This window comes from Gossypium hirsutum, chromosome D06 (assembly GCF_007990345.1).
Source record: "Gossypium hirsutum isolate 1008001.06 chromosome D06, Gossypium_hirsutum_v2.1, whole genome shotgun sequence".
Classification (NCBI taxonomy): Eukaryota; Viridiplantae; Streptophyta; class Magnoliopsida; order Malvales; family Malvaceae; genus Gossypium; species Gossypium hirsutum.
The window spans coordinates 54,511,321-54,537,715 of record NC_053442.1 but is presented as its reverse complement, the minus strand read 5'-3'; the positions used below and the strand labels follow the sequence as shown (position 1 = coordinate 54,537,715).

At 34.9% G+C, this 26,395-nt stretch overlaps 2 protein-coding genes across 5 annotated transcripts; one reads left to right on the top strand and one right to left on the bottom strand.

Annotated features, from left to right (window-relative positions):
* Window positions 1–1,176: 1,176 nt before the first annotated feature.
* Window positions 1,177–11,676, top strand: LOC107897675 (1-phosphatidylinositol-3-phosphate 5-kinase FAB1B). Of its 4 annotated transcripts, none has more exons than XM_041095520.1 (12): window positions 1,177–1,530; window positions 2,510–3,816; window positions 4,127–5,023; window positions 5,839–5,992; window positions 6,112–6,456; window positions 6,612–7,451; window positions 7,540–7,871; window positions 8,247–8,370; window positions 8,462–8,632; window positions 8,735–10,237; window positions 10,636–10,902; window positions 11,017–11,676. In XM_041095520.1, exons 2-12 carry the CDS (start codon window positions 3,212–3,214, stop codon window positions 11,338–11,340), a joined length of 5,562 nt encoding a protein of 1,853 aa, XP_040951454.1. In that variant the 5' UTR covers window positions 1,177–1,530; window positions 2,510–3,211; the 3' UTR covers window positions 11,341–11,676. The 4 variants fall into 4 exon arrangements, with proteins under 4 accessions (XP_040951454.1, XP_040951456.1, XP_040951455.1 ...); XM_041095521.1 differs by having other exon boundaries at window positions 1,184–1,475; XM_041095522.1 differs by lacking the exon at window positions 11,017–11,676 and having other exon boundaries at window positions 8,735–10,226; window positions 10,636–10,897.
* Window positions 11,677–11,814: 138 nt separating this feature from the next.
* Window positions 11,815–12,744, bottom strand: LOC107897674 (uncharacterized). The gene is made up of 3 exons (XM_016823202.2): window positions 12,420–12,744; window positions 12,230–12,334; window positions 11,815–12,113 (listed from the first exon to the last, which is right to left on the bottom strand). The coding sequence occupies exons 1-3, from the start codon at window positions 12,618–12,620 to the stop codon at window positions 12,105–12,107; spliced, it is 315 nt and encodes a 104-aa protein (XP_016678691.1). The 5' UTR covers window positions 12,621–12,744; the 3' UTR covers window positions 11,815–12,104.
* Between the last annotated feature and the right edge of the window lie 13,651 nt (window positions 12,745–26,395).

Sequence of the window (26,395 nt, the reverse complement as noted above, 5' to 3'; positions counted from 1 at the left end):
TTTTACAATTTCTTTTATAAATTGTTTATACCCTGTGAATCAAGCCATATTAAATTCTTTTTCTTTATTTACCCATTATTTATTTGGTGTAGGTGTAAATCAATTTGTGAATTTGTTTTGAAAGAAATTTAAAATTTATTTTTAATGGTTATTATTAAATATGAAATATCTTTTTTATTAATTATAAATTTGAATATTATTTGAATAATTTTATATATTAATTTAAATTTTTTTATTATTTATAAAATATTATTTTATTCTCTCAATTAAATTTTCAAAACTAATTGATATTTAGCATAAATTAAACTTATTCAATTAGTACAAATATATTAAACTAATAAATTAAAAATGTATAAAATCACGTGCAACGTATTTGATATAAAAATTAGATTTTTTAAAACGCTAACAGCTTTGATATTTTTTAGGGATAAATTTTAAAACTATACATAAACTTTAATTTGTTGTGAAATTTGATACATGACTTTGATTTGGTGTAATTGTATACATGAAATTTTGATTGTGATTCAAATATATTCATAAAACATTAATTTTGATTTAATTATACATATTTAAAGAAATAAATTGATCAATTTATTTATATATTAGATAAATATTATAACTTGTGTATGGAATATGTAAATATAAAACAATTATATAATAATTTTTAAAAATTGAATCAAACAAAATTTTGTGTATAAAATAAGAGAGAATCAAAGTTTACGTTAAAAGCATCATTGAACCTTGGGGGATTAAGCTAATAACTTTGATTGAGAGTGACACTAAACAGGTAAAGATTTTGCCCTTCAACTTAAAAAAAAAACATTTTAGTTCTCTATTTTTTTTGTCTTTTTATTTATTTATTTTAAATTTGAGTTTATTTTTTTTTGTTGAATCATGTAAAAATGAATGTTGTTTTTTAACTTTGTTAACCTTGTATACAAGTGGATGGTATATTAGTATTTAATTAATTTTTGAAAATAAAAAAATTATAAAAATTATTTTTAAAAATTAAAAAGAATTAAAATAATTAAAAATATAAAAATATATAATTTTAATATTTTAAAATTTAAAACATTAATTAAATATTGAGGTATCATCAATTTAAATGAATGGTTAAAATAATTATTTTTTGTAAAGTTGAAGGATAAAAAACATTATGCGAAGTTTGTCAAAAACTCATGATTTCTTATCTCAGTAACGTTCTAGATTTCATTTTTGTGCTCAGCAGAAACCGAAATTTATCGGAGTAACACTCGAACAGCAGATCACCATATGTTTCTCAGACCAAAATATGTAGCAAAATAGATATCAACAAAACAGAGCAGATTGAAACCAGAATTTTGCTTGGAAACTTGTATATGATCTTAAGAAAACATCAAAATTGCTGCGAAAGATAGCTTTTTCAAGGAAGAAAAATGAATTGCAGAGATACTCCAACAAGCCAAACATCATCGGGCTAAAAATCCCCAACAAAAGTACACTCAAGTTCCTTCTCTTCTCTTGTTCATTCGCTCAAATCCGTTTATTTGGGTATGCTTTTTCAGTTCTCACATCCGCTTTCATTCTGAAAGTTTTATGCTCGGTCTTTTTTTTTTAGGTCCGTATGGATTTGTTTGAGACTCAAATGGCAAAAGAAAATCTCTCTTTGATAGACTTTGATCAAAACCAGGACCGTATTTATAATTTTTATGAACCAAAATTGCAGATGAACATGACTGCAATTCGCTGTTCTCTGGAGTAATCATTTTGAGGTTTTCAATTGATTTTTCTGTTGGAAAAAGAAAAAGTTAAATTCATCTTACCGTAAGTGAGTCTCGAGTCAAATAAATTTAATTGATTAGACTTATAAGAGTCTAAAAAACATGTTAATAATGGAAAAAAAATGTTAATAATGGAAACCTTTCGCCTCTCCCCTAAAAATGTTAATAATGGATGACGGTATATATAGGGTATAGTAGATAGAGAGCCAAAACAAGCATGGAATCGGTAGGAAGAGGAGCAATGTGGTTCATCACATTCCGTCGTTGAGCGGGAGAGGCAGCAAATAAATTACCCTTCAAAGTCTCCTCCGTTCCTGATGCACATTCCTCTTTAAATATAGTCAAACCTCCAAAACTTCTAACTTAAGTACAATCTCTTTCAATGTCATTTTTGTCCTTCCATAACCCAAAAAAAACATTGCTCAAATTTTTTTTTAAAATTTTATTTTATACATGCAGCTTAGTGTTCAATTCATAAAGGAGAGAGCTTTCTCTACCACAGGATATCGGGGAAAAATAATGCTGTCAACAAATTAAAAAAATATATTTTTTGATTGGACTGTGAGATTAGATATATATAGTATGCCCAAATTGTTTTTTTATGGGAAACAATGCATAGGCTTTTTCAGGTGTTGTTTTTGATACAAACTTGCAAAATAGAAAAAATGGGGTTCTTTTTTTGATCTTGCGAACGATAGGCTCATTATCAAGGTCAAGAATTTCAACATTCTATTGGTTTCTTGACGCAGAATCTCATTCTGGGTTTGTGATGGCTTTCTCTTTCACTTGGATTTCACCTGCTTTTCGTTTGCGTGGGTGGCAAGAATCGGTTGGCTAGTTGCTTCATTCTTCAAGAGGTTGATCATCGTTTGTTTGATGATGGCGTTGTTGATTGGTAATCCAAGGTAAAAGGGTTGAATTGCGTAAAAATCTGTTTGTATCTATCTGTGGGGAGGGGGAAATTTGATTGATTGATTATAGTTGGGTTGTTTTAATGAGGAAATGATATTTGGTTGAACATTGGGTTTTGTTTAAATTCCGCCTGTGAGTTATTGATGAAAGATGGATCTGTATTGGTTCGTGAAAAGGGGTGTGCTTTGATCTTATTTTATAGTAACTGAGGATCAGTCTTATAATTTTACCCTTTATATTAAGGTCTGGCTTTCTTGCAATTTGTGATTTGGTTGGACAAATTGAAGATAGAAGAATTTTGACAAAAAAATTATTTCAGTTTAGGAGAAATACCGAGAGGATTGATTTGGATAAGGGTTTAATGAAGGTGGAAGCAGTTTCCTGTTTCTATCGTACCATATAGTCTTCATTGTTGGATTGAGATGAAGAAGTAAGAATTACTTAGATAGGTGGATTAGTGTCAATTATTCGTTGGTCGGATTGTGTCTTCAGGCTATGTAGGTTATGGTTTGTTACGGGTGCCAAATGAACATAGCATAATGAATGAGGGCAGTCGGATCATTGGTAGATGGATGATGGATGCTCCTAACAACATATTTTCTGAGCTAGTTAGTTTACTAAAGTCGTGGCTCCCTTGGCAATCAGAGGCTGCTAATGTATCACGGGATTTTTGGATGCCCGGTCATAGCTGCAGGGTATGCTATGACTGTGATGCCCAATTCACATTATTTAACCGTCGACACCATTGTCGACTCTGTGGCCGAGTTTTCTGTGCCAAGTGTACAGCAAACTCAATTCCTGCTCCATCTTATGACCCACAGATCCCCCTCGAAGAGCAGGAGATGATGCGGGTATGCGATTATTGTTTCAAGCAATGGAGGCTGGGGATATATACCAATGATGGTCAAGTGTGGGTGCCCGACCAGGATCTTTGTTCCTCAATGTTGGCCACCAGTATTACCAGCTCAGTGGCATTTCGAGCCAGACGATTCCAACATTTGCACCGGAGGTCTATTCCCAGCCCTCGTTCTGCAATGAGGCAAGGCATGTGCAGGCCTAGCCAGAAAACACCCAAGTTTAGCGATGATCTTATTATGGATGCAGAAGATCCATCTTCCAGCCAATATGAGTTTTCATGGAGCAGGTCAGATGTTCTTGCACTTAATTGCATTTTTCTTAAAATTTTTAAAGTTTTGTCTACCGGCCAAGCATAACTGATTTCTTTATATTTTGACTTGGGCAGTAGGGTATCTGTATGTACATATATATATTTGTCCATTTCTATTAGCGTTATTGTCATTTTTTTCATTAATATATTTTAACTAGTTCTGCCTATTGAATAGATCTCTAGAAAACAGAAAAAGGAATGAAAAAGGAAGTAGCCATTGAAACCAATTGGAAGATTTGGAGAGATTCTATTCTTAATACTTAAACGTTGCTTGCTATTCTTTCAGCATTGGAATTGATGATGAGGATGATGACTACAGTTTATATATGGCCGGTTCTGATACAATGCATTTCTCTGAAGATAATGGCTACTATACGCCTCTTAGTTCTGATGAGATGAGCAATAATGATGGAGGAAATATTGACTCAAGAAGTTCTGAGGGAATATTGACTCAAAAGGTTTGGATTGATGATGAGGATGATGAGTACTGCTTATATCTGTCTGATTCTGAGACATCGCATTTCTCTGAAGATGATGGCTACTATACTCCTATTGACTTTGATGACATTAGTAATGATGATGAGTCACAGAAAGTTTATCCTGATAGAGAAAATATCGACTCAAAAAGTTTAAGCACTTCTCCTGTCAACCGTGTTCCTTCACCAGATGTGGAAGGAATATCACAGCTTGTGCAGAAAGATGAACACGATGGTGATGAACATGAAGCATCACCTACTTTATATGCTGCTGAGCCTGTAGATTTTGAAAATGGACTTCTTTGGCTCCCTCCTGAACCAGAAGATGAAGAAGATGAGAGGGAAGCTGCTATGTTTGAAGAAGAGGATGACGGTGAAGGTGCAAGTGAGTGGGAGTATTGGCGCAAGTCAAGCAGTTTCGGAAGTGGGGAATCTCGCTCTAGGGATAGTAGGTCGAATGAGGAGCAGAAGAAAGTAACAAAGAATATTGTTGATGGGCATTTTAGGGCTTTGATTGCTCAGCTTTTACAGGTCGAGAACCTTCCCTTGGGTGATGAATTTAGTAAAGATAGCTGGTTGGAGATCATCACCGCTCTTTCTTGGGAGGCTGCTTCACTTTTGAAGCCATACACAAGCAAAGGGGGAGAGATGGACCCTGCTGGATATGTTAAAGTGAAATGCATAGCTTCTGGGCTTCGCAATGAGAGGTAAACGTTACATCAGATAATAAATGTTTGTGTGGTACCATCCTTTATGCCGTTTTGTTCTTGTGAATGTAGATATATGAATTAGATAAAATCACTGAGATGACCACTATGATTGCTTTGTAAAACAGATAACCCTGTATTGTCTGCATCAACCCTTTTCTTTAAGGTTTCAGCATATTAATATAGTGCATACCGGCTTAAGTTTGGCTGCTGAGTAGCAGGTTCCTAATTTAATAACTCATGTGAATCTAACAAGTTTATGCTAGGATTTTCTTAATATGATTCTTAACAACATCAATTCAACTCTTCATTTTACCTGGTCTATGATGAATAAGAGATGAATCAATCTACAATCTTATCTGAGTAAATTGCTATAGATACTGTTAAAGTGTGAGCCAAAAAAAAAAAAAAATTGTTGACTTGAATTGTTCTTCTCCATTTGTCCATATTGACATTTGGTGCAGCAACTTGAGGAAGTCATTGATTTCCGATTGAAAAGCCAAAGAATTAGATTATTATGTCAGGAGTGACATGCCAATTAGATGGAGATTCCTCCCTTTTAAACTCCAAAATCTCACAGTTTGCCACTGCCTAAACATTGCAAGATCTGCTACCTCCCTTCAGTTCTTTCTACTGTCTCATACTACGAGTAAATTGCAGGTTTTCATGATAGTAATTTCTGACATTAAACTATCAGTTGCACTAATTTGCTGCATCATTCATTCTAATTGAAGTATAATACTGCACTGGTTATGAACCTTTTATATTTTATTTCATTTTATTTACTGTTTCTGATTTTCCTATGGTTCTTATAGTATGGTTATCAAGGGAGTTGTTTGCAAGAAAAATGTTGCTCATCGAAGAATGAATTCAAAAGTAGAGAAACCTCGGTTGATGATCCTTGGTGGAGCTCTTGAATACCAGCGGGTCTCTAACCTATTGTCAAGTTTTGATACTTTGTTGCTACAGGTGTTTCATGTTTTATGTGTTCCTTCCTATTTTGCTTCATTGATTTTTACTTCCATGATGTTTTTTTTTCTAAATTCTACTTTTTGTGGTTCTTTTACTGGTTTGGCATCTTTAACCAGGAAATGGATCATTTGAAGATGGCTGTAGCGAAGATACATGCACATAAACCTAATATCCTTCTAGTAGAGAAATCAGTCTCTCGATTTGCCCAGGAATATCTTCTGGAGAAAAACATATCACTTGTTCTCAATATCAAGAGGCCATTATTAGAACGCATTTCACGCTGCACTGGCGCTCAAATAGTCCCTTCCGTTGACCATCTCTTTTCTCAGAAGCTGGGCTACTGTGAAAAATTTCATGTTGAGAGGTTCAGGGAAGATCTTGGCTCTGCTAGGCAAGGAGGGAAGAAATTGGCCAAGACATTAATGTATTTTGAAGGCTGCCCTAAGCCATTGGGTTGCACTGTAAGTTTTTTAAACTAACCCAAAAAAAAAAAAGTCAATTGATACAGATAATATTCATGTTGCCCCCAGTGTGGATTTATATGAAATTTATTGCTATGATGGATCATTTCATTAGTCTAACTGAGTGTGTATATATATATATATGTTTGCTTCAGATACTGCTTAGGGGTGCAAATGGAGATGAATTGAAGAAAGCCAAGAATGTAATCCAATATGGAATTTTTGCAGCTTATCACTTGGCTTTGGAGACATCATTTCTTGCCGATGAAGGAGCCTCTTTGCCAGAATTCCCCAACTCTCCAATGACTGTGGCACTTCCGGATAAACCATTAACCTTGGCAAGGTCAATATCGACGGTTCCTGGTTTTACTACTCCTGCCAATGTAAAGCCCCAGGGATCTCAACATTGTAGTGGACCACAAAGAGCTAACAGTGTTCCATCGGCAATCATCAGTCGCAATATTCAGAAGATAGAAGAAACTCCAGCATCTTGTTTAAGTAAAGGTACAAGCTTGTGGTCTGTACAACCCACTGTGAAAAAGTCAACTGCCCTTTTATCAACTACTTCTGAGAATATTTTGGATGCATTTTCCAAGAAAAGTGAAATGGGTACCAAAGAATCCTCAATGAGGGAAATTATGGTGGACAAAAGTAAGCCAGCTTTCATGAATAATGGTGTCCACCCGTTAGAATCTTTGGCACACATTAACTCGGAGAATAATAGCACAGTGGTTGAACTTCAATCAGGTGGTTCAAAGGCAACATCTGTGCAACAAGATGATAAAAACCATAATAACCAATCTGAAGTGTCAAAAACTTTAAATGAAGCATTTCCTTCTGCACCTTCTGATAATCAGAGCATTTTGGTATCTTTATCATCTCGATGTGTGCGGAAAGGGACTGTCTGCGAAAGATCCCATCTCTTTCGGATCAAGTACTATGGCAGTTTTGATAAACCTTTGGGTCGATTTTTGCGGGATCATTTGTTCGATCAGGTGTACTTTCTCTTCCTCACATTTATGTATTTCTTTGTTCAGATGCAGTAATTCTCTCCAAACTAAGGAGACTGATGATTCTTTTCAGAGTTTTCGATGCAATTCATGTGACTTGCCTTCAGAAGCACATGTTCACTGTTATACTCATAGACAAGGAACACTCACCATTTCTGTTAAGAAACTCCCTGAATTTTTCTTGCCTGGTGAAAAAGAGGGCAAGATCTGGATGTGGCATAGATGCTTGCAATGTCCTAGGACCAATGGTTCTCCTCCGGCGACTCTCAGAAGAGTGATGTCTGATGCTGCTTGGGGGTTATCATTTGGGAAGTTTTTGGAGCTTAGTTTCTCAAACCATGCAGCTGCGAGCAGGGTTGCTAGCTGTGGCCATTCTTTACATAGAGATTGTCTTCGTTTCTATGGGTAATATTCTTTCCCTGTTGTTTTTATATTATTAACCGAATATCATGTGTGAGTACAAATAGTTGCCCTCAACAAGAATGTGCTAGAACATGGTTTTGTGCAGGACATTGATCCTTATGATTATAGTTCACCTCAAAGTGTCATTAATCTCTGTTTTTCTTTTTGGCCATACAAACTCCTTCGTCATGATATTAATCATATTATATTTTTGAGTGATCTTAGGGACTTTTTGGTTGTTCTAGTGAACTAATTACAATTTTGATATATTATAATTGAATGATTTAGATCATGATCTGGCTAGTGAAATATCAGGAATTGTTAGCCAGAAAAACTTCGTACATCATATCATTTCTCTCACTGTTTAAACACATGTAGATTTGGGAGAATGGTGGCTTGCTTTCGGTATGCAACAATTGATGTTCATTCTGTCTACCTTCCACCTTCAAAACTTGAATTTGACTATGAAAATCAAGATTGGATACAGAAAGAAACAGATAAGGTGTAATGATAATAGTTTTAGTTTTATGAAGGAGCCAATTTGGATCTCTCTGCATTTGAGTAATCTATTTTTATCTTATTGTTATAAACAGGTGGATAACCAGGCAGAGATTCTGTTTTCTGAAGTACTAAAATCCCTAAGGCAAATTGCTGAAAAACAAATGGGATTGGGGCCACTTGATAGTAACATGGAAACATCTGAATCAAGACATCAAATTGCTGAATTAGAAGGAATATTACAAAAGGAGAAGCTGGAGTTTGAGGTGAGACCTCCTATGGTGTTGTACTTTTTCACATACTTGAGTTGCTTTTTATGTCTAGGCCTAATTGTCAGTGGATTTTATGTCTGTTTCACCTTGGTTTAGGAATCATTGCCAAAGTCTTTGAAAAGGGAGGGGAGAAAAGGGCAACCTGTTATTGACATTCTTGAAGTTAATCGGTTGCGCCGGCAGTTACTTTTCCAATCTTATATGTGGGACCAACGCCTGGTTTTTGCAGCCAAATTAGAAAATTACAGCCCCCAGAACAGTTGCAGTAATTCAATTTCAGGACATGAGGAGAAACCTCCCACTGAAATTGAGAGGATCAAGGACATGGATATGTTGAAAGATGGAAAAGGCTCTGAATGCAGTGACTCTACTTTGGTGGATGCAAAGCTCAATACAGACTATGATCAAGGAAAAGTAAATGGAAACACAAATCAGTCAGATGCAGTCCATCAAGAACTAGGCATGAACAGAAATTCAAATTGTGAAAATGAAGACTACAATAATCTTTCTGTTAGCCAAAGCATGTTTGATCAATATGACAATGATAAGCCTAAGGCAAATGTGCGCAGGGCCTTGTCTGAAGGCCAGTTTCCTGTGATAGAAAATTTGTCGGATACCCTTGATGCTGCTTGGACTGGCGAAATTTGGCGAGGACCTGTATTATCTAAGAAAAATTCATTTTCACTTCCTGATTTTTGTGCTGTAGATTTGCAAGGTGATTATGAAGAAAAGATTGTGCCAAAGGTTGTTCGTTCTGCTTCTCCTGCATTGTTCAGTATAGGTTCTGAAAATATGGAAGACTTTGTAAGCTGGTTAAAAATGCCTTTCTTAAGTTTCTACCGTTCATACAACAAAGACTTTCTAGGAAGTGCTTCAAAGCTTGATACATTCAGTGCATATGATCGGTTCAATGTTTCATCGTTTAGAGAGTTGGAACTGCAAGATGGGGCTAGGCTGCTTCTGCCGGTGGGTATTAATGACACTGTTATTCCAGTTTATGATGACGAGCTCACAAGTATGATATCTTATGCTCTAGTATCACCCGAATACCATTCCCAGCTAAGTGATGATGGGGATGGACCTAAAGACGAGGGGGCTTCAACAGCCTCAGTACCCCTTTCTGATTCAGTGAATTTTCAGTTGAGCCATTCTGTTGATGATCTGGCCTTAGATCCTCATAGAAGTTTTGGTTCAGCAGATGGCCTTCTTAGAACTCGCAGCTTGCTGATTATTGACCCACTCTCTCGTACGAAGTCTTTGCATGTCCGGGTGTCATTTGGAGATGATGGATCAGATAAAGTGAAATATGTGGTGACTTGTTACTATGCAAAGTGGTTTGAAACATTAAGGAAAATATGTTGCCCATCAGAGATGGATTTTGTAAGGTCTCTGAGTCGCTGTAAAAAGTGGGGAGCTCAGGGTGGCAAGAGCAATGCTTTCTTTGCAAAGACCTTGGACGATCGGTTTATTGTTAAACAAGTCACAAAGACAGAGTTGGAATCATTTCTAAAGTTTGCACCTGAATATTTCAAGTACTTGTCTGAAGCAATTAGATCTAGAAGTCCAACATCCCTGGCGAAGATTCTTGGTATTTATCAGGTGCTTGTTTCTAGGGTTTAATATGCTCTAATGCTATATATCATAATCTCTAATCTATAATACAAATGGTCAGTTATGGTGATCATTAAAGAAGCTGGAGCTATCCCAAACTGACCTGTGTTTTCCATTAACTAAGTGCTCAAAAATTAAGGTTGTTTTGCATAAAAAAGGTATAAGCCTGCATGGTGAAGCTTTCCTGTTTATAATTTTTTTTTCTGGGTGATTGATGCTAACTGCTGATACTTTTGAATGAAAATGATCTGAGGGGACTTAGAAAGGGCAGAGAACCTTTGCTTTTTCATGCTTTTAGGAATGAGATGGTGCAAACAGTGTTCATTTTTTTAATAATATTTATTTATTTCTTATTGTTGATGTCCCCCCCCCCTCTTTCTTGGAAGGTTACGACAAAGCAACCTAAAGGTGGGAAAGAATCAAGGATAGATGTATTGGTTATGGAGAATCTTCTGTTTATGAGAAGTGTCACACGGCTATATGATCTCAAAGGATCTTCTAGATCTCGTTATAATCCTGATTCTAGTGGAAGCAACAAGGTTCTGCTAGATCAGAACTTGCTCGAACAAATGCCGACCTCTCCGATTTTTGTGGGTAATAAAGCGAAGCGTTTGTTGGAAAGAGCAGTCTGGAATGACACTGCTTTCCTTGCAGTAAGTTTTAAATCGTTGCTTGGAGTTTACATGACATGCATTTGCAAACTTATGTTAACTAGAGCACACATCATCCAATTTTGCTCATTTCTTTTGTTATTTCCCTCCCTGCAGGCGAACGACGTGATGGATTACTCATTACTGGTTGGAGTGGATGAGGAGAAGCATGAGTTAGTTCTGGGAACCATTGATTTCTTGAGGCAGTATACCTGGGACAAGCATCTTGAAACTTGGGTAAAGGCTTCAGGCATCCTTGGTGGGCCAAAGAATGCATCACCCACAGTAATTTCACCTGAACAATACAAGAAAAGGTTCAGGAAAGCAATGTCAACTTATTTTCTAATGATCCCAGATCAGTGGTCTCCTCCTTCCGTTCCAAGCAAATCTCAGTCGGATACAGGTGAAGAGACGGGCCAACGTGGGACCTCAGCTAAGTGATTCTCATTCAACATTCAAATTTATAATTTGGAAGTTAAACTCTACCATTCTTTTTTCCCTTGTTCATTTGATTCTTTCCATATTTTGAAGTCTTTTTGAAGAGAAAATTTTCTTTTACGCCAAAAGAGATCCATAAAAATGTTTTTGATAGTCGATGCCAAACAAGGCTGTCTAAAGCCATTGGAATTTCTGTCAAAGATCTGATAGTTCTTGATCTCTGCAGGAAATTTTTGTACAAAATATTATATTATTTGATTTAGCATTCTATTATGTAGTGTATTTTTGTCCGCCAAATTTTGTTTTCATGTATCACAATGAAATAGAAGAATTCCCCAAGTCTTTCCTATGTTCATTATTTGTTTGTTCATCCTTAATTCAGAATTGATTTGCTATTTAGTGTTCCTACCATTCACTTTTTGCAATTTGGTTTGCAACTGCTAAGCACATATATCAATTGAAAAATAACAGCAAATCTAAAGGGGTTATTAGCTTTGATCATCAATATGCAAAAACAAAGTGATTACAAGAGAGAGATCTTGTAGCTATCTATATACAATCTCTAATACTTGAAGTGTCTTTCTTGTAGAAACAATTATTTAATGAAATCTGTGGAATCTAGTAAGAGCCAAAGCTTTCTACTAGTGAACCTATTAAATTCGTTCCACTAGGAGTCATTTTTCACGATGATAACACCTTTAATAGCATTGCCGAACCCGTCACCATTAACAATTTGGAGCCATCTATGTCGGAGAAGATCAAGGATCTCAGCATCTCTGGTTTCAGAACATTGCCAAAAAGCTTCAACTTGGAGTACAGAGTTCACAGTAATTTGAATGTGGCTTAAGAAGGAATCTGAGAACGAGTTCTTACCTCAGATGATAGGACTTACCCGGAATCGTCGAGGAAAACGAGGGCCTTCGTCGTACCCTTCACAAACTATTTCTCCATTTTCATCTCTATAGCAGATTACACCCTGGGATTGATCCTCGAAAACCTGTTAGAAGATGAAGCAGAAATCAAACATTCATGATGGATAAGTAATCTAGATGAACAAGGAACATGGAATACAAGATACTGACCGTGTTGTTGGAGAGTGATCTCATCTGAAATGTGGAAGATTTCTTTCCAGGAACATGATTGTGTTTAAGCATAAAGATGTCGTTGGCATGTTTGATAACTGGATTTGATGTTCTAACTGGAACATGAAAAGGAACAGAGCATGTTACAGACATTGATCTCATGCTACCCGGAAGGAGGGGAATGAAAGGAAGAGCAGACATGACTTATGTTAACACTATGAAATATGACGAAGCATTAGTTATAAAGTATTGCAAAGAGAATTTTTATTATAACATCAAAATGAATATTATTTTTTAATTGTTGGGTAGTAAATGTCTTGTCATGGTTTTACAACCAGAAGTTTAAACAGGTAAGTAGGTCCCATGTTGCTTATCTTCAACTTGTTGCTGCTAGTGTGGGAGCCTGAGTCAACTTTGTTGTTGATTCTGCATCGTATTTTCCATACAATTTGATGGTCGGTACATATTATCAGTTTCTTAATTCCCTTTACTGAAATTGCAAGTTTGTTTGCATCAAATTTAATGACTTATTTTTTTCCATGTAAAAGAATATGAAACGATATTTAAAACTTTTCAGTATGATTACTCAATATTTATCAAAATTTCAATCCACCTGTTACTATATATACTTTTTTATGTCGACTGAACTCCAATGATAAGGTTTCAGCTTTTCCTACGTTTATAATAATCCAACCATATCCATGCTGGATTTTTATTTTAATATTGCATTTTTAATAATTTTTTAAATTTAGGTTATTTTAACAATATGTTTTTTTAGGATTATTTCAACGTCAAATTCTTGAGAAAATCTAAAGTTTCATCATTTGATGATCGTGACATGACCTTATGATGACCTCAACATCTATTGGTGTGGTGTCATATTAACTTTTTGGCTAAATGTTCAAATAGATGCCTAACTTTTTAGGGTTTGTTCATTTAAGGGTCAAAACTTTCAAAATGTGCAAATACATACCTAATTTTTTTTGAATTTATTCATATTAGGGCTTATACCTCACTTGGGCCATGCAAGAGAGACACATGCGTAAAGAATGCTTATGTAGCAAAAATTAATGATGTGGCAAGTTGAGTTTGATTAAAATTGATACATACCTAATCTCTAGTTACTACGGTGGTTTTGGTTGATTTTTCTTTTGTGGCGAGCGATGTATCCTACTAGGGCGTTTTTTGGTGGCGACTATGGAAGTAAACTTGGCGGCGTTGTCCTTGGAAGGTGGTGAAGATGATGCGTGGCACATTCCTTCCGCCGAAGGGGCGAATGCAATCAATATTGGTCTTTGTTTGGTTGGAAGTTTCCTGATTGCTAGTGTCATTCACTTTTAGGTTATGCACACAACTTTGGCCAATCTTTGGCATCCTCATAAGGGAATTAAAATTATGGACTTGGGTGAGAAATGATACTTATTTGAATTCTTCTATGACATTGATATTAACAGGGTGATAGATGGCAGTTCATGAACGTTCAATAATCATCTTTTGGTTTTCTATAGACTACAATCGAGGGAGGATCCGTTTAGGGTGCCAATGCACTTTGTCGATTATTGGGTTCAGATTCATGATCTCCTGGAAGGTTTGGTGTCTAAGAGTATGGCGAAACAGTTTGGGGCCTTATTAGGACCATTTATGGATTATGATGCGTAGTCGATTAGTAAGGGTGTCGGAGCGTATATGAGGATTCGGTGTAGATTGATATTTGGGCGCCTTTGAAACAGAGGAAAAAGATTGCCTTGCTGCCTATTCATTCATTTATGCTCAGTTTTAGTACGAACAATTCTCTCTTTTGCTTTTTATGTGGTCGTCTGGGGCACAGTGAGGGTTCTTGTCTTGTTCGAATTGTCTATGGTAAGAAGGTGATACTGTTTGAGTAGGATCTCTCTATTAAGGCGATACCTCGACAGGCGTGGGTTGCTACAAGGTGTTGGCTGAGGGAGGAGGGGGATACAACATTAGTTCGTGACAGTACTAAGGTAGTTGTTCCAGATGGATCGATTGGACAGGATGTCATCTAAGGGTTTTTCACAAGAGTGCGGGCTCATAATCGGGTTGGTGTTGTACTTGGGATTAATTTGGATGGTCATAGTGAGGAAGTATGGGACACATATGATGCTGGAAATCCCCATAACCCTACTGTGGTGAAAGATTGTCCTCTAGCGATAGGAGGAGTAAAAAATTGGCCGCGCACATCTTTGTTCTCTCTTGTTTCTACTGTGTCAAAATTTGGAGAGGATTTCTGCTAAGTTGTCTCATGCTTAGTTTTTTTTAACTTATCAGCTACCCTTGCAAAGTAGGGAAGTTGACTACAATGAAGATCCTTATTTGGGCGTCAAAGGGTTGGGGAGCCCCCGGGCTATGCATTGCCTTCGGCAAATGCTAAGGGAGACAAATCCCATTGTAGCTTATTTCATGGAAACAAAGTTACAGAGTCGTGTATGGAGAAACTACAGAAGAGTTGGGGGTATGTTCATGGTGTAGACATAGGTAGTGATGGCTCTAGGGGTGGTTTGTTGACTTGCCGTCAAATGCTATAGTCAATTTAGGTCAATTCCACACTTAATGAGTTTATTTTCTAAGCAATTTAGGATTTTAATTTACATTTTTAGTAATTAGGCATTAGGATTAAAAGTTAATAAAAAATATTTTTGACACATTTTGTAGGTGTTATGACCCAATAGGCCAACACGGGCCTTAGGTTGTGCTAATTGGTTTAATTGAGTGTGTAGGATGGAGATATAAAGACCCAATTAATGTGGAAGAAAGGGTCGAGTGATGCACAAGCTTCCCAAGATGTCAAAGCACAGAACGAAGGAGACAAGGTAATATTTGGGTATCGTGTTGCGCCATGCAAGGGGTGTGGAACGACACAAGGCTGACGTGCAGCCCAATTATTTCAGGGATATTTTCTCCCGCACAATCAAACTTATACAAAAGAACTAAGACATTTCGAAGACCTTATTTAGGCTGTTGCCAAAACATTTATAAATAAGACATTTGAATGTAATCAAGTCGTCCTAGACGCCTTCAACAACCCTCGTAGTTTATAATTAGTTTTAGTTTATTTGCTTTTCCACTTTTTAAATACTTTCTTATTTTTCTTTTTGAATTAGTTTTGATTCAAAGACTTGTTTATTTAAGTAAAGTATTCAATTTATATTTTCCTTTGCATTCATTTTATTTGGTTATTCTAATCAAGAGATTTTCTACTCCGTTTCCCATTTGATATTTAATCCAAGATTATTCAAATCTCTTTTCTTCTTCGAATTGGTCGTGTTTCTCACATGGTTTATATAATTGAAGTTGATATTATAAATAACATGAGTGGCTCAATCCCTTAGAGGAGATTAACGAGTGGATAATGATGTGATTAATAGAGGATTTGGGGTTTCCCGAGAGGGATTAGTTGATATAAATTATGTGTTCTTAAACTGTTAAGCTTGACAACCTTAATAAGTTATCATATGCTAGAAGAGGTCGAAAGATGATTCGAATAAAGTAAATCGTAATTTATCATGGTTGAGAAAGTGAGGTCGGGATATAAGTGAGTATCAACCAATTGATTAGTTAATTAGAAGTTGGGAGGTAATAATTAGTTAATCGGTTACTAATCCATCTCAAAACCCTAATCCAAAGTTAGTTACAAACCTTAAAGTAAGTTAATCTTTCTTATTGGTTTATTTATTTAGTTCGTTTCTTTATTTCTCATTATTTATTTATTTATGTTATTTATTTATCTTTATTCCTTTTAATCTATTTTATGGTTAATCGTAATATAGGAAATAATTACTACTACTTGTTATTGTAAAATTATTTTCATTATTTATTCTATCCTCCCTTGGGCACGATCCTCGAAATACTTCTGGTATTTTGTTGTACAACTAAATTATAATTTGACCCGTGCACTTGCGGACACCGTCATTCTTAATTCTTATATTTTTGGTGTTATATTTATTCTATAAATGATAATTCGTTTATAGGCGGTCATCTGTCTCCGTGTTGGAAATAGGGGTGTTTGGTTTCTCTTATTTCTTTCTCCTTGAATCATATTGATGTCTTGATTGAGGATGTTTCGGATGGTAATAGGTGGCAGTTCACGAGTTTTTACGATATTATTGAAGAGGCTCATGTTGCCAGTCTTGGAATTTATTACGTTGACTTTTTGATAGGGACCTTAATCCAAGGCTTGTTATGGGGGATTTCAATGAAATTGCTTTTTCTTATGAGAAGCAGGGTGGCCATCTTCGTGGTGAATGAGGGATGGCGGCTTTTTAGTTTGTCCTTGCTGATTGTAGTCTCTTAGATTTGGGTTTTCTAGGTTATTGGTATACATGGGAGCACGGTCGATTTTCTCATACTAATATTAGGGAACATTTGGATCGGGGTTTGGCTACTATGATCTGGCATTACATGTTTATGAATTCTACTATTTTGCATTGTCTACATTCCATTTCTGATTATTGTGTGCATTCTTTCAAGTTTGAGGCTGTATGGGTGTATGAGGACTCATATGAGGTGGAAGTTCAGTGTCCTTGGACTGACTTGGAGGGTGACATCCTCTAACTATTGGATCTGGTACCCTAAATGTAGTATTTTCGTCTAAGTACACTTGTAATTTTTTTTGAACAGATTGGTTAATAAAATTATTCATAAATTACATTAATACGTTGTATATTATTCTCACATGGTTTTTGCACGCAAAAAAAAATGGAAGCAAATGTTGCTCATTGGTTATCTAATGTTTAACTAATACTAAGCGGTATTACGTGGTCGGATCTAATGAACAGATTTGGTCATTACGAAGATGCATTTGAATATGGAAATTGACAAAAGAGAGCGATACTGGGAGTAGCAGACGCGAGCCAATTGGCTTTGTAACAGGGATCGTAACATGAAATGTTTTCATCGATATGCTGCACATCACCACAAACTTAATTATATCGAGCGACTTGAGACTTAGGGTGGTCGGGTTTTTGAGGATGATGATGGCATTGGGATAATGGTGTGTTGTTACTTCTCAGACCTCTTTACTTCACATGGGTAGAGGAATCTAACTCACATTTTTTCGGATATTCACTATCACATTTTCGAGGGTATGAATACATTTCTTTTAACTGATTTTTGAGAAGAGGAAATTGTTGCAGCTCTCAATGTTATGGGTCCTAACAAGGCACCGAGTGAAGATGGCCTGCCTGCCTTGTTTTACCAAACTTATTGGCATATTGTTAGCAATGAGGTTATTCAGTTTTGTTTGGGTATTTTAAATGGTGAGATGTCTATGTCGACTATTAATCATACCAATCTTGTGTTGATTCTGAAACAGACAAAACCGATGAGAATGACCCATTTTTGGCCCATAAACCTTTGTAATGTGTTGTTTAAGATTATTTTGAATACTATTATGAATAGGTTACAGATTGTCATGCCTCATTGCATCGGTGAGGCTCAGAGTGCTTTTATGTACGGCAATTTGATTATTGATAATGTTCTCATGGCATTTGAGGTGTTACATTCGTTTCAAAAAACGTCAAAAAGGGCAGTGGGGCTCGTTTTCTTTGAAATTGGACATAAGTAAGGCATATGGCCAAGTTGAGTAACATTTTGTGGAGGCGATTATGTTGAAGCTAGGCTTTGCCTCTCAGAGGGTAAATTTTATTATGCGGTGTGTGTGATCAATTGGTTATTCTATATTTATTAATGGGACGATGTAGGGGCATATTGTCCCATCGAGAGGACTCTGACAGGGTGATTCGTTGAACCCTTTTTTGTTCCTTTTCTATGGTAAAGGTTTGTCTTCTTTGTTGTGGTTGGCTACTTAGGATGGTTTGGTATAGGGTGTTTGTGTCTCTAGAACTGGTTTGATGGTGTCTTACTTATTCTTTGTCGATGATAGTTTAATCTTTAGGGATACTTCGTTGAGTGGGCAGTGAATCTTAAGGCTATTTTAAACGAATACGAGGTGTTTTCTGGGAAAATGATTTATTTTGATAAATTTCTTATTTGTTTTAGCTTGAATGTCGATGCAAGGAAGAGGGATTGTATGGTGCTGGAATTTGGTGTTGATTGTTCAGTTGATCCAAAGAGGTATATTGGTATGCCAATTGTAGTAGGTCGTAATAAGAAGATCGCTTTCTGACGCATTAAGGAATGGATCTAATGAAGGATTATTGGGTGGTGTATGAGGTGATTTTCCCAAGGGGGTTGGGAGGTCTTTATCAAGTCGATTTTGCAAGCTATTCCTACCTATGTCATGTCTTCTTTTCTTTTGCCAAGATTTTTTTGCAATGAAATCGAGTATATTATTGGTCGTTATTGTTGGTTGAAATCCCGTTTGCAACATGGCATTCACTGGTGCTCTTAGGATGTTATTTGCGATTTGAAAGAGGTTAGGGGTATGGGGTTTCATAACCTAACCAAGTTTATATCGCTTTGCTTGCCAAAAAAAGTTAGAATTCCTAAGAGTGAAGTATTACCCACATGTAGATTTTTTCGAGTCTGAGTTAGGGAATCAACCTTATGCTTTGTAGAGGAGCATATGGTCTGTTAGAGGGCTTCTTTCTAAGGGTTGTAGTTGGCTGGTGGGTGATGGGACTTCGATTCCTCTTTAGGACATGCCGCAGTTGTCGAGTGTTCGATATTGCAAGGTGGAATTGCCTAAGGTTAGCGATGTTACCAGAGTTGCGAACTTAATTGATGCTCACACGTACACTTGGAATTTGGATATAGTGCTCTTGATATTTACTTACCAGAGTGCTCAGAAGATGCTTCGTCTCTTGTTGTTGCATCATGGTTCGGTGGACAGGTTATGGTGGTGCCTCGAGAGTTCTGGAAGTATTCGGTGTGAAGTGGTTATCAGCTTCTTCTACGTGGTTTTCTCTGTTTCGAAGATGATCGGTACAATGGTGTGAGTTTGGACACTAGAATTAGGTAGAAACAACTTTAGCAATTACAAGCTCTAACGAAAATTAATATTATAGTTTGGAAATTCTTACGAAATTTTATGCCCTCTAACATAAATTTGTTCCTCTTTCGAATAGGGGGATTTGATGTGTCCCAGGTGTGGTACAGGTGCTAAAACCCCTCTTCACGCATGTCGAGAATGTTTGTACATGTTGCTTGTGTGGATGGACCTCAATTTGTACTGGCCACCGAACCCCTCTTAGGGGGTTTTGTAAAGTTGGATGCAGCGTCTCTTCTCTGCTAGTACCTCTAAAATTCGATTAACAGTTATATTCACCATTTGGGCATTGTGGTACTCGCGAAACCTTTTGATCCATGAACGAATTCGATAATCAATGCAGGATTTTGTTACCTTTGTCTTGGGCCATGTTTGATAATTGGAACGATTGTCCACAAAGAGTGTTTGACCCTCTCCAGTAGCAGGGAAATTGAGGGTACCTACGGACCCTTTTTATCAGGGTTAACTTTTATGGCAGTTTCTTCAGTCACTTGGCTTGCTTCTGGAACGTATATTCTTCATCTCTGTTGTGTGCGGAGGCCTGGGCTGGCCTACAGGCAATCCATTTTGCAAAAGACATGGGCTTCAGATTAGTGGAAGTTGAAGGGGACTCTTGCGTGGTCATCTCGGAAGTCTAGTCTGCCAGTATTGACCAATCAGAGATTAGTCCGTATATCAAAGAGTCACAACAGTTGGCTTTAGCTTTTGAGAAGCGCACATATCAACACATTAGACGTGGGGGTAATTGGATTGCTCACCTGATGGCCAGAGAAGGTTTCACTAGTCGTTGTGATGCTTGGTGGGTGGAGGATGGCCCACTGGTGATACAGGACATTGTGGAAGAAGAAAGGGTGGTCGGTTGGTGTGCCTAACTATAGTTGTTGCGCAGGGGTGAGGGCTCCAGGAGGTGAGCAACATGGATTGGGGCGGGTGGTACAATAGATGATAAAAAATTAGTGGGGGTCTCAATCTTTTGGTTTTCTCATATCCACCGATGGGGATCTGGTCCCTGGGTCGGCATGTGGGCATTTTGTTCTGGTTTCTCTTTTGGCCCGGTGCGCCTGCAGCAATGAGGGTCGGGCTTGGATCTATTCAGTGGTGCATGCGACTGTGGTGGATTGCGGTTGGGTGGTTTTTGGGTTGGGTGCCTAGTGGGTTGGCTTGGAGTTTATCGGTTAGGGAGCTTGCTTCAGCCTTATCTTTTGCGGGCATCTATCTTTTCATTAGCTTGTTGGGTGTGGATGACGGGTTGTTGGTCCTGCCGATGGTGCTGATCGTTCGGTTTTATTTTTATAATAGCGTTGACAGGTTGGTGCTGGGAACTTCTCTTTTCCTTTGCATGGTTGGATTTGGCCAGGGAGAGGTCATTAGAGGCGGCTGGGATTTTAGTGTTCCTTTCTATTTGTATCTTTTTTCTTTAGAGTTTGCTTGTTTCATTTTTCTATTTTTGTTTTATTTTTATTTTTATTTTGTTGTACGATGTTTTATTTTGTAACACCTTATACCCAATTTGGTCACCTAACCCGAGCTATAAGGTATTATAGCTGATAAATGTTACTATCATACAAAGATTCGACATAAATAACTAATAAATATATTAAACAACTTTAACATAAGTATGAAGCGATTTACAATTAAAATTAGGCATTAACTAAACATACTAGATTTTTAAACCATATCGATAACTACTCAGGAATAAATTGAAACATTTACAAAAATTCAAGTAAAAAGTGTAAAGATTTAAGTGATGTTACTTAAATGAAATATTTAAAAGTGTAAAGATTTACAAAATATACTAGACCTTTAAATCAGAGTTAATGATTTAAGTGATGTTCATTTAAGCAACTTTCGACCCCTTAAATATTTCAGCCTACTAAATTGAAACATTTACAAAAATTCGAAATGTGTTGCTTAAATGAATTTGCATCCATCTAAACATCATCATACAAAATTTAAAATAGAGTATTTAACCAGCAATACATCAACATTACATCAATAATACATGTATTTAGCTAATGCACATTCGACCATCCATTAAACACCAAACTGGACAAGAACCAAGTATGCAATCCGATCAACATTTTAATGCACTAAACCGAATCTTTCTAACCATGCACTTTTGAGTAGCCATGTAATACACATTGTTTATCAATTATTTAAACATGCAAATTTGAACAATATTATAATACATTCCAAGTTGTTTAGTAATAACTATAATTAAAATAATTTATTTAATTCAAAACCAACATTTAAGTAGTCTTATATGTACGATAATAACACATCATCACACAAGTAATTATTAAAAATTTTAGGCACAATTATACTGAGCATTATATTGGTTGGGAAACTTAAATTTTACATTGTTTCAGATCAAACTAATCAACAGCAAACTGATATTTTAATGTCCAAATTTAAGCTTCCAACACTATAAATTCATAGCAATTAAAGCTGCCAGTTTACCATTTTCAAACATCATTTTAAGCGCCTTTAAATATCATCAAAGCCTACAATCAGACACTATAATTTTCAGCAATTAAAATTTTCATTTAACAACTTTCGAACATCATTTAAATCACATTTAAGCATCATCAACACATACATTCAAACACCATAACTTACGGCAATTAAAATGACCAGTTAACATCTTTTAGACATCATTTAAATCATCTTTGAGTATCATTAAAGCATACAATCAAACACCATAATTTTCAGCAATTAAAATTGTAATTTAACCACTTTCGAACATCACTTAAATCACATTTAAGCAACACATTGCGAACAACATTAAAATTCATTTAAAACAGCCACATTCGAACACAATTAAGTATCAATATGGATAGTTTAACATCATTAATTTGGACAACATTATGACTCCAAATTCGGACAACATTGTAATTCATTTAAGCATCAAGATGGACCACTTATGCAACCTTAATTTGGACAACATTAACATAACATTTTCGAACACATTAAAGATTCATTTGGACAACCACATTGGACACATCAAGACACCTTAAATCAGCCACATTCAGGCAACATGTATTGACAATTTTAATAATATATAGTACTTCTAATATCTATTCAATTTAATTATTATCACATACAGCCAATAAAATCAAATCGATTTCACTCGATTTTATCATTTATAATGCACCTTATGATCTTACCATGTAAATGAGTTCATAAATGAAACAATTAAAGGGGTTCGAGTTATAGAAATACAAATCGAAAGCTCCCATCACCCGTTTTCGAATCCCGCATTCCTTTTCCATTTTGATGATCCTGCGGTGTTTTTAGCTACGAATAATAATTTAGTAATGTTATAATATCAAAATATATTCAAATCACATTCAATTTCAAGTAATACATATTTTACAAACTATTCAATTTAATCCTCTATCTCGATAATCAATCAAATTCATACCAATCCTATTTCGTAAATCATAGTCAAATACCAATTCATTAAATATATCAAATTATAATTTATCATATTCAATTTATAAATCATTTTATCGTTTCTTTATGATTTATTCCATGCCATAATCAAATATCTCAAATTATAAGTTATCATATTCAATTTATAAATGAATTTATCGTTTCTTTATGATTTAGTCCATATCATAAGCAAATATCAATTTATTAAATATCACAAATTGTGATTTATCATATTCAATTTATAAATCAATTTTTCGTTTCTTTATGGTTTAGTCCATATCACATCTTTTTTAATAAATTGTAAACAATTCAAATTACAACCACACAAAAATAATTTCATAATTCAAGAATATGTTACAATTATATATAACCATACCCTATGAACTCACTTGGTGAAAACAATTCACAAGTTAAAACGGTTAAAGTTTATAAATATTGCCATTGTTGAATCTTGAAGCTTTTGGTGTTAAATTGTTAGATTTAAAGCCTAGATATGAAAAAGGACTAGTTTGTAAAGTGAAAGTTGTTAGTTTTGAAAATATGGCAAATATTTTAGAATTGGTATGGAATTTCTTTAATTATGGATAGTAGTGGGCTATTGAAGGATGGAATTGAGATCGATTTCGAAATTGAGGCCCAAATTTGAAAGTTATAACTATTTTGGTTAAAATAATTTAGTCCCTAAAATAGAAATAGTTATAACTTTCAAATTTAAGCCTAAATTTCAAAATTGATCTCAATTTCATCCTTCAGCAGCCCATTATTATCCATTATTATAGAAATTTTATGCCAATTTTGAAATATTTACACTTTAGTCCTTATGTTCAAAACTAACGACTTTTAATTTACAAACTAGTCATTTTTCATATCCAGGCTTTAAATCTAACCATTTAACACCAAAATCTTCAAGATTCAACAATGACAATATTTATAAACTTTAACAGTTTCAAAATTTAACAAACGAGTTAGCTAAATCAAGCTCTCGAAGCCTCAAAAACATAAAAGTTACAAGAAAAAGACTAAATTAAACTTACCAATTTAAGCTTCCAATTTCAAAACTCTTAGGCCGAAAGCTTCATTCTTTCATCTATGGTGGTTCGGTGCATGGGAAACAAGAGAAAAATTGCTTTCTCTTTCTTTTCACCACATTTGTTTTATTTTATGTTTGATTTAATTAATTATAATTTATACTATTAATCATCACTAATCCATCTACCACCATCTACCATTATTAGCATAGTGGGTTAATTGCCACTTAAGTCTCTCGTCCATGTTCTAATTAAAGGTTCTTTGGCAATTGAACTTTTACCACTTTTATAATTTTAGTCCTTGAACCTTAATTAAACACTAGTTCAACACAATTAGCTATCCAAAATTCAATTCACTTATAATATAACTTTGTTATTATTTAATAAAAATATTTTCGGGCTCGTTTTATGGAAATGAGGTCCTGATACCTCATTTTCCAACACCATTGACTTTAGGGTCAATACACTTGTACCTTAACTAACTATCCAGTTAACAAATTTTTCATACCAAAATTCAAATTAATATTACAATTGACTCATAAATATTAATTAATAAGATTTATAGACTCGATCATCGTAGAACAGGATTCCAGAATTGTCATTTCTAACACCATTGGCTTTCGGGTCATTACAGTTTGAAACATGTCTTTAATTGTTTTACCTCAAAAACTATAGTAAATTAACTTTGGATACACGAGGGAAATAAATGCTCACATGAGCTGATCAACGGGGCATTAAACATTACACTATGCTGCTTACGCAAGCTGATGAGAATCTGCAAAAAATGCTAGATTCCAGCCATCAGTATGGTATCCACCACCGGTACATAGTACCTGAAAATATATCACCGGCATAGAGTGTCTGGAACTATAATACCGATACATAGTACCTAGAAATATATCACCGGCACAAAGTGCTTAGAACACCCTAATGACATGTCATTTGTATCCTAATCATGCACTAAGCTCACACGGGCCTTAGCTCGTATTCCATAATCTTTTCATCTTTATACTATAATACCATGATCAACTTGATCACAAACATTCTATAAAATAACATATTTCAATTCAAACAAGTGCAATTGTCATGCTTTACCATTCAAGCCTTTGTTTCCACTTTCAAACTTACCTTAATTAATCATGCTCATTAAATACACATAAACAATCACATATATGTTTAGAATTCAAACCATCAATACGCATACAAATCTAATACAAACTTACCTAAACGAAGTAGCTACCAACACCACACGAGGACTACTCGACAACTTTTCTATTCTCGTGGTTATCAACCGGTTGATCCATTTCTTGATCTATATATAATAATTTAGTTCAATTAACTCATTAAATACTTTAAAACATCTAAATTCATATATTTGACCTTTTAACAATATTTTACACTATTACCCAGAACTTTTACCTTTTATTTAATTTAATACCTAAAATTGAAACTTTCACATTTATCATAATTAAACCAAATCTAAGCTAGCCAAATTCTCTATAACTCTTATACAACCCATAATTATTTAAATTTCATAAGAATTTCATGCTAAATTTATTATTTTATGAAATTAGCCCTTAAACTTAAAACTATTCAAAATCACTTTACAAATTAATCCAAACTCCTCATCAAGCTTGAAACTAAACTATAAACAACTAAAAAGCTTCAAGAGTAACCATGAAAGTCTTCAAAACTTTGACGAAATCACAAATTAGTCCTTGTGCTAGATGAATTAAGCTACAACGATATCAAAAATATAAAAATTACTAAAAACGAAATCAAAACCAACTTACATGCAATAGATAATAGTTGGCCAAATCTCCAAGCTCACAAAAATGGTGTTTTTCTCTTTCAATATTGGTGAGGATGAATTAAGGAAGATGATGATATGTTTGTCTTTCTTTTGTTTTTGTTTTATTTATTAGTTTACTAATTTTCCATTTAATATTAACTAAAATTTCATAAATAACTACATCTTAACCGTCCACTATAAAGTAATAAGGTCTAATTAACTTTTAAAACCATCATTTCATGTTTACAAAACCATTAAGCACCTATAAACTAATAGTGATTAACTTTTGTAGCTTTTACGATTTAGTCCTTTTTACTTAATTAACTATCCAAACTTTAAAATTACCAGACCAAATTTTAATACTACACTTCAACAACTTTATAAATATCAAATAAATAAAATTTTCTAACTTATTGGTCGGAATTGTGGTCAAGAAACCATAGTGTTCAACACCATTGAAAACAGGTTGTTGCATATTTCCTTAATATAATCCAGCCTTTCACTAAAAAAAAAAACTTAAAGTCAAGTCCGTCTCTATGAAAAAAAAAATCATAACAATATTAACTAAAATTTCATAAATAACTACATCTTAACCATCCATTATAAAGTAATAAGGTCTAATTACCTTTTAAAACCATCACTTCATGTTTATAAAACCATTAAGCACCTATAAAATAATAGTGATTAAATTTTGGAGCTTTTACGATTTAGTCATTTTTACTTAATTAACTATCCAAACTTTAAAATTACTAGA

Coding starts and splice junctions, on each gene's coding strand:
- LOC107897674 (XM_016823202.2), bottom strand. CDS start 12,620: ATGTCTGCTCTTCCTTTCATTCCCCTCCTTCCGGGTAGCATGAGATCA. Junction 12,335..12,419: donor GATCACTCTCCAACAACACG/GTCAGTATCTTG, acceptor ATCTTCTAACAG/GTTTTCGAGGATCAATCCCA.
- LOC107897675 (XM_041095520.1), top strand. CDS start 3,212: ATGAATGAGGGCAGTCGGATCATTGGTAGATGGATGATGGATGCTCCT. Junction 3,817..4,126: donor TATGAGTTTTCATGGAGCAG/GTCAGATGTTCT, acceptor CTATTCTTTCAG/CATTGGAATTGATGATGAGG. Junction 5,024..5,838: donor TCTGGGCTTCGCAATGAGAG/GTAAACGTTACA, acceptor TGGTTCTTATAG/TATGGTTATCAAGGGAGTTG.